At 30.6% G+C, this 6,928-nt stretch overlaps 1 protein-coding gene across 3 annotated transcripts; it reads left to right on the top strand.

Moving 5' to 3' along the window:
• Positions 1 to 2,314: 2,314 nt before the first annotated feature.
• On the top strand, positions 2,315 to 6,019 carry LOC149553299 (alpha pinene synthase, chloroplastic-like). Of its 3 annotated transcripts, none has more exons than XM_089789872.1 (10): positions 2,315 to 2,569; positions 2,689 to 2,870; positions 3,074 to 3,177; positions 3,618 to 3,826; positions 3,915 to 4,009; positions 4,117 to 4,215; positions 4,713 to 4,928; positions 5,042 to 5,180; positions 5,281 to 5,529; positions 5,623 to 6,019. In XM_089789872.1, exons 1-10 carry the CDS (start codon positions 2,339 to 2,341, stop codon positions 5,917 to 5,919), a joined length of 1,821 nt encoding a protein of 606 aa, XP_089645998.1. In that variant the 5' UTR covers positions 2,315 to 2,338; the 3' UTR covers positions 5,920 to 6,019. The 3 variants fall into 3 exon arrangements, with proteins under 3 accessions (XP_089645998.1, XP_089646000.1, XP_089646001.1); XM_089789874.1 differs by having other exon boundaries at positions 3,918 to 4,009; XM_089789875.1 differs by lacking the exon at positions 4,713 to 4,928.
• The last annotated feature ends 909 nt before the right edge of the window (positions 6,020 to 6,928 follow it).

The raw sequence follows: 6,928 nt of genomic DNA on the forward strand, positions 1-6,928 counted from the left end.
TTACATAAATAAAGGAATTTTACATGTAACATGCAATATAACATCCTATAAAAGAAAATGATTCAAGTCATCTCTAATAATTTATAGTACTATCTCTATAATAGTAGTAATGTACACCATATTGCTAACATTTTCAACCCCAAGGTCCTAACATCTTCATTCACCTTCACATTGTATGAGCTCCATACTTTGCTTCAAGAAGTGAGGATAATATAGTTCACCCACAATCTAATATTTTATTTAAAATTCTTACACCACGAAACCTTTACTATAACTTGCTTCTTTACAATACACTTACCATACAATTGTACTAATTCAAAATAAATAGAATATTAAGTCTTAGATGTTTTTACTCTAAAAGTCATTACATGTACGTCCCTCATCTATAGATGAATCTCCTCTAGAATCCCTCTAAAGGAAGCCTATCTTAACCAACACATGGGCATAATTAGTGTTAGTGAGTTATTATAATGTATCTAAGGATATAGAAAAAAATTCCCTTATAACTTAAATATATTGTCTAATATATAAAGGAAGCAAAAATGTATATACAAACTTAGAAGTTTCACTTAAATAGGAACAATATCAAAGTTTATAAGAATCAAAGAAAAGCATTGGAGCCAATGTTCAATATAAAATGGATCCAAATCCTAAGACCATGGACCCTTAGCAAGAATATTGTCAGATCATATTGTGATTTTTATCTTAGAAGTCACTTGTATCTTGTTATGCCTTCACTTGTAAGTCAAATAAGGAGTCATGAGATACCTTGGATTGGAGTTTAAAACAATATTGTATTTAGTATTTGTATAGTGGGTGTGATCCTTAGTATGATTTTTTTTCCCACTATGTTTTCCACATAAAAATATGGTGTTCATGTATGTGGTGTTTATTGCTTATAGCTTATTTATATGTAGTTGGTTAAAGATAACTTGTAATTGTTTGTGACTAAAAAAGTTCAAGTAATTTCTCAAGATTGATTCAGCCCTTCTCAATCTTATGGTGTGCTCCACAACTAGTATGAGAGAAATGTTCTCATGATATTTTTTCTATAATAACAACCCAAGTCTAGAAACCAATGAGTAGAACGAGAGAGGGTGGGCAAGAGGGATAAGCTATATTTTCATTAATTACGCAATAACTAAATTGAGTACAATGTACATATGCATTTTATATATAGGAAAGGAGAAAAAAAAAAGAATTTGATAGCTATCACCCATGCACAAGTTGGAATCACATGTTCGTAAAAGATGGATATTCCTTCATTATGCAACGGCCTATGTGCAAACATATGCAACAATGTTGAGGATGATAAATAATTGCACTATAGGTGGAGACAAGATATAATGTTGAATGTGATTACTACTATCACCACCTAAACTAGAATTTCTTCTACACCATGTGCAACTTTGTAAATGACACATATGAAAAATAATATGTTATGCATTATTCTAAGTAATCTTAAGTAAATTTTATTTAGGTGAATAAAACAAACATTCACATTTAATATAAATCGTTGGCATGTGATTTAAATTATCATCAATTAATTTTTCGTTTCTTCTAATTGCTGTGCTGAATTTGGATGACTTTTTTTAAAATTTAGAGGTGTTCCCTTTTATAAACTTTAAAAATGTTTGTGCATAAAAAATATAATATTACTATGAGAAGAATCACTGACCCATATTTCATGAGTAGTAGTGTACAAGAATCTATCATTTATTAGAATGGATGAAATAGTTAGAATTCATAGTATGTAGACAACTCACAAAAAAATAAAAAATAATTTAAAAGTCATATATTGCGGCTATCCTCCCACAAAAATGTACAGTTGACCAATTTTCAAAAGATCGAAAACATCTCCATAGTTTATAGTAGAAAACAAAAAAAAATTTGAAAAAAAATCATTACATTTTGTAAATGTAAGAAAAAAAAAAAAAAACTTCATTTTATTTTGGTACTTTTTTTTCTTTTCCTGTTTTTTTTTTTTTTAAATTATTAGCCTGTACCCTACTTGACAGCCAAAAACGAGACAAGCATTGTAAGCTGTAACACAGCCGAGAATGTGCTGGGCAAGAAAAATTGGCACGGAGATGGGCGGAATAATGTCGGCATGAGAGTTCTACAAAAACTGGCCGACAAACCCGGGAAACCTAAATTTTCGGAATATGAAAGTCAGTAATCTTGCGTGTAATATGGCCGGGTGATGAAGAAGATGTGTAAACAGTACAAAATACCCATCAAACCATACTAAAGAAAGTCCTTCACGCAATGCTATATAAGGATACCCATCATGTATTTCTCATACAACATTCCTTTCCCAAATTGCTAATTAATTAGAATGGCTGCCATCTCAGTCAGCTTGCTTGCCTTCAACACCCCACCCACACAAAGCCTCAAATCTTTTGCTACAAATGTTCTTCCAAAGCCCATCAGAAAGAGGAGTACAAATGTAATGCTTATCAAGGCTTCAAACAATGGTGGTATTGAATCTACTGCGCGCCGCACTGCAAATTATCACCCCAACTTGTGGGACGATAATTTCATACACTCCCTTCAATCACCTTATGATGTAACTTACTTTCAATCTATGCTGTTTTCTACTTCAAATCTTTGCTTTGTGTTTTTTCTTTAATGTTTCTTTGGTTTTTAGTGATGTTATTTGTTTGTTTCATTTGGGTACAACTGCAGTCTCCTCTTTATGTTGAACGACTTGAGACATTGATTGAAGAAGTGAAGGAGATTTTCAATGAAATGAAAGGCAATGATTCTTCTCTTCTTGAAAGACTTTCCGTGGTGGACAGCATTGAACGTCTTGGAATCGACAGACATTTCCAAAAGGAAATAAAGGAAACTCTTGACTACGTTTACAGGTTTGTTTTCTATATGTATATGTATATGCTTATGCTTAGTCAATGGGAAGAAATGAGTGTGTTATATGCACATTTTATATATGTTATATGTGTGCGTTGTATATGTTATGTATGTATTATTATATATGTTGTATATGTGTGTTGTATATATGTTGTATATGTTAATGGGTACACGTATAATATGATGAGTTAACGAGTTGCAGGCATTGGAATGAGAAAAGTTTTAGCAGTGATAAAGATTGGGATTTGAACAGCATAGCATTGGCCCTTCGAATTCTTCGCTTGCATAGATATAGGGTTTCTTCAGGTGATCTTTCAGCATATCCCATCTCTAAAGCTTTATAAAAGAATTAATGATGGTTGATATCTACATGTTTGGAGAACAGCTAAGAATCCTGTCCACTTTTATATATGGCCTCACTCTCTGCAATGTCATTAAAAAGGAAAAAGATTAATTACATCGTTGGCCTTGAATGGTTTTAAAGGAGCTCATTAAGGTTCAATTTTTGTGTTGTTAACGTTGTAAATGATGAATTTAAGCTATATTTCTTTCATTGTAGATTAAAGAGATTTCAATATAAGACTTGCATGCTGCCTGTCATATCGAATAGACTAGATGATATAATGTTCTCTATCAATAGATAATATTTATGCTTTATTATTAAACTATTGTTGATTTTGTCATTTTATTGAATTATTTCAATTCTAAAATTATTTCTTTTAATAATTGTTTTATTGGATAATTAGATGTGTTGGAGGAATTCAAAGAAAAAGGTGGGCAGTTCTTGAGTTCTTATATTCAATCACATGATGAGATAAGATCGGTGTTAAATTTATTTCGTGCTTCACTCCTTGCATTTCCCGAGGAGAAAGTCATGGATGAGGCTAAAGTCTTTGCAACAACATATTTAAAACAAGCTATGTCAAAGATTGATGATATCAATCTTTTACAAGAGGTATCCAAAACATGCGTGATTATAATTTTGTATTACAATGCTTCTAAATTTTTTTTCTCAATTATTATAGAATTTTTATATTGTGAAGCAGATAAAATTCAATTTGGAGTATGGTTTTCACACCAATATGCCTAGATTGGAAGCAAGGTGTTATATTGAGACTTATGGAGCAGACACTTTATGGTATGACAAGAGGACAAGGTCTTGTCAATATTACTTTTTAAGTTTTCTAAATGCTTTTTCTAGCGCATGGTTTTTCAAGTATGAGAACAAAGTATTTTCATATACAGGATGGCGTGCATGACAAACAAGAAGATTCTAGATCTTGCAAAGTTAGACTTCAATATGGTGCAATCTATGCAACAAAAAGAACTTCAAGTACTCTCGAGGTTATTAGTTTTTTATCGACAAAAGTAACTTAGTTTTGTTTGGATTACATATAATTTAAGTAAAACTGGACTACTATTAATGTTCATGAAAAATAAGAAAAATGTGAGATATATTAGTAACCCTTGAATGAAGTCTAGGAAATCCTTAAAATTATAAAGTAGTTTGATAATTTAGATCACCCTACCGCAAACATGGTAGGTTTTAGGCATATTTACAAGTTTGTTTAGAATATAGCATGGTTTTAAAGACATACTAAGAGTCCCTAGCACCAAATAGTTGCTAGTAAGGCATTGAAACTATTGTACTAAGCCTACTAAATATCTTGATAAATTAGAGACAAAGCACCTAAGCATGCACATGAGAAATCCTACCTTTTTTTTTGGTCCTAATTGATCCATGAATTATAAAAAATATAATAAAGAAACTTAAAAATAAGTTGAGAGAGACTGCATATGACAAGTATAAATAAGTTTATCAAATGTTCCTGTTTGTTCAGGTGGTGGATGGAGTCAAATGTGCCTCAATTAGATTTTGCTCGAAATCGATATGTTGAATTTTATTTTTGGGCAACAGGAGGATGTATAGAACCAAAATATTCTTCTTTTAGAATTGGCTTTGCAAAATTTTGTTCTCTTGCAACAGTTCTAGATGATATATATGACACATACGGGACACTTGATGAGCTCAAACTCTTTACAAATATAGTTAAAAGGTGAAAAGTGATTTCTAAACTACTCCTATAATAAAAATTGAAATGGTTAGTTATAGTAAAGATATGTTAGAGATTCTTTTAGTAATAACATTCTATGTTTTTTATTGGGCCAGATGGGATCCCTCTACAGTAGATTGCCTTCCTGGGTATATGAAATTTGTGTTCAAAGCCTTTTATGAAATGATGGATGAAACAACAAAAGCTGCAACCAAGATCCAAGGTCAATATGCAATTGAGTATGCTCGAAAAGTTGTAAGTATTTATAAATTTTACACTAGCCTTTTAAAATATTAGAAAATATCCTTTCATATGGAGAAACTAAGAGTTCTTAAATGATGAACATGTGATATAGTGGGAGATATTCTTGGAGTCTTTGATGCAAGAAGCAAAGTGGCTTTCTATTGGTCATATACCAACTTTCAAGGAGTATTTGGAGAACGGGAAAATTAGTGCCGGTGGTCTAATATTTATTCTACAACCTCTCTTAACATTGGATGCACTTCTTCCTAAAAATATTCTTTCAAAAATTGACTTTCCTTCAAAATTCAATGATATTTTAGCAGTTACCTTACGATTGACTAATGATATTAATAGTTTCAAGGTAAATTTTACTTACTTAATTCTCTTTTTATAAATCACATTTATATTATGGAAAAAGTACTAAATTACAATTATAATGTGTGATGGCATGTAGGTAGAAGCCGCTAGGGGTGAAAAAGCTTCGTGTGTTGCATGTTATATGAGAGATAACCCTACGTCAACACAAAAAGAAGCTCTAGATTATCTCAAATCTTTAAGGGAGAAATTGCTCAAGGAACTAACCTTGGAGTATTTGAAACCAGATAACATGCCAACATGTACTAAGGATCACACATTTTCTATATTAAGGGGATTTAATTTATTCTATAGAGAAAGAGATGGATTCACTATTTCCACCAAAGATACCAAAGACCATATTATAAAAATCTTGGTTCAACATGTTCCAATGTAATTTTCACTCTTTGAGGATTATAAATCTTTGGTGGTAAGGAAATGTATTATGTAGGTTGATGATTACATTAATAGTAAGAATGTGATTTCATCAGACAAAATTATATTGCCTAGAATAGTTGTATAATCATATATCATATACCTTTCACACATTTAGTTGTTGAGGTACTAAGAAATAATGCATTTCTTTAACTAAAAAAAAATTTTAACTACACAAAATAAAAATAATAATTATACTAGTTTTCGATGTCGATAGGAAGTAAAAATAAATTAAACTAAAGTTGTAAAAAATGTTTGAGTTATTTGATTTTTGAAGAGGTTGTATGATTTGGATCTTTAAATTAGAGCCTATTACTTTCAAAATGAGAAATGCCATCATCTTTTACATGTAAATGTGCTAAATACAAGAGAAATTCAAGAAAGGGAGGAACTTGAGACTTGGATTTTTATTTATTTTTTCATTAAAAGGTATTAAGCTTTATCTATTTTTTTAGGTCATTAAATTTTACATTATATTCAATGAAGAATAATTGAAACAATGTATAATAGTGTAATTTATTTTAAATAAAATAAAGTGACTATTATTATATAAGATCTAACTATTAGATTAACATTATAAACTAAGAGTTCATATATCTATCCACGTATCTTCTAACCCATTTTGTATTGGAAACCCTATTTTTTTTCCTTTTATGTTTTACCAAAGCTGCCATAATGACTAAATTCTTGTAAGTATAATAGGTTGATACAAAATAAATCAATTCATATGCTAGGTAACCTATTGCCCTAAATAGGTTCATTTAATTATCAACCAGGAAATGTCTATTTGGATAATGGTGGCACTATATGTGCATCTAATGACTTCCTAAGCTACCTAGAAATTCTATTAAGGGAACTAACTCAATTCATACAATTAACTACAAGATGAACATTTATCAAATGTAAACCTATTTGCATAGCCTTGTCACTTTATCACTAGTCATGAGCATAACACTAAATAGTGGTAATCC

Source organism: Cupressus sempervirens, chromosome 6 (genome assembly GCF_028749045.1).
Source record: "Cupressus sempervirens isolate cs-2001-9-10 chromosome 6, ASM2874904v1, whole genome shotgun sequence".
In the NCBI taxonomy this organism is placed as follows: domain Eukaryota; kingdom Viridiplantae; phylum Streptophyta; class Pinopsida; order Cupressales; family Cupressaceae; genus Cupressus; species Cupressus sempervirens.

Bases quoted from the DNA above. Each gene is read 5' to 3' on its own strand.
- LOC149553299 (XM_089789872.1), top strand. From the start codon at position 2,339: ATGGCTGCCATCTCAGTCAGCTTGCTTGCCTTCAACACCCCACCCACA. The intron at 4,010-4,116 runs GTATGACAAGAG...TTTCATATACAG, and splicing joins TATGGAGCAGACACTTTATG to GATGGCGTGCATGACAAACA. The intron at 4,929-5,041 runs GTGAAAAGTGAT...TTATTGGGCCAG, and splicing joins TTTACAAATATAGTTAAAAG to ATGGGATCCCTCTACAGTAG.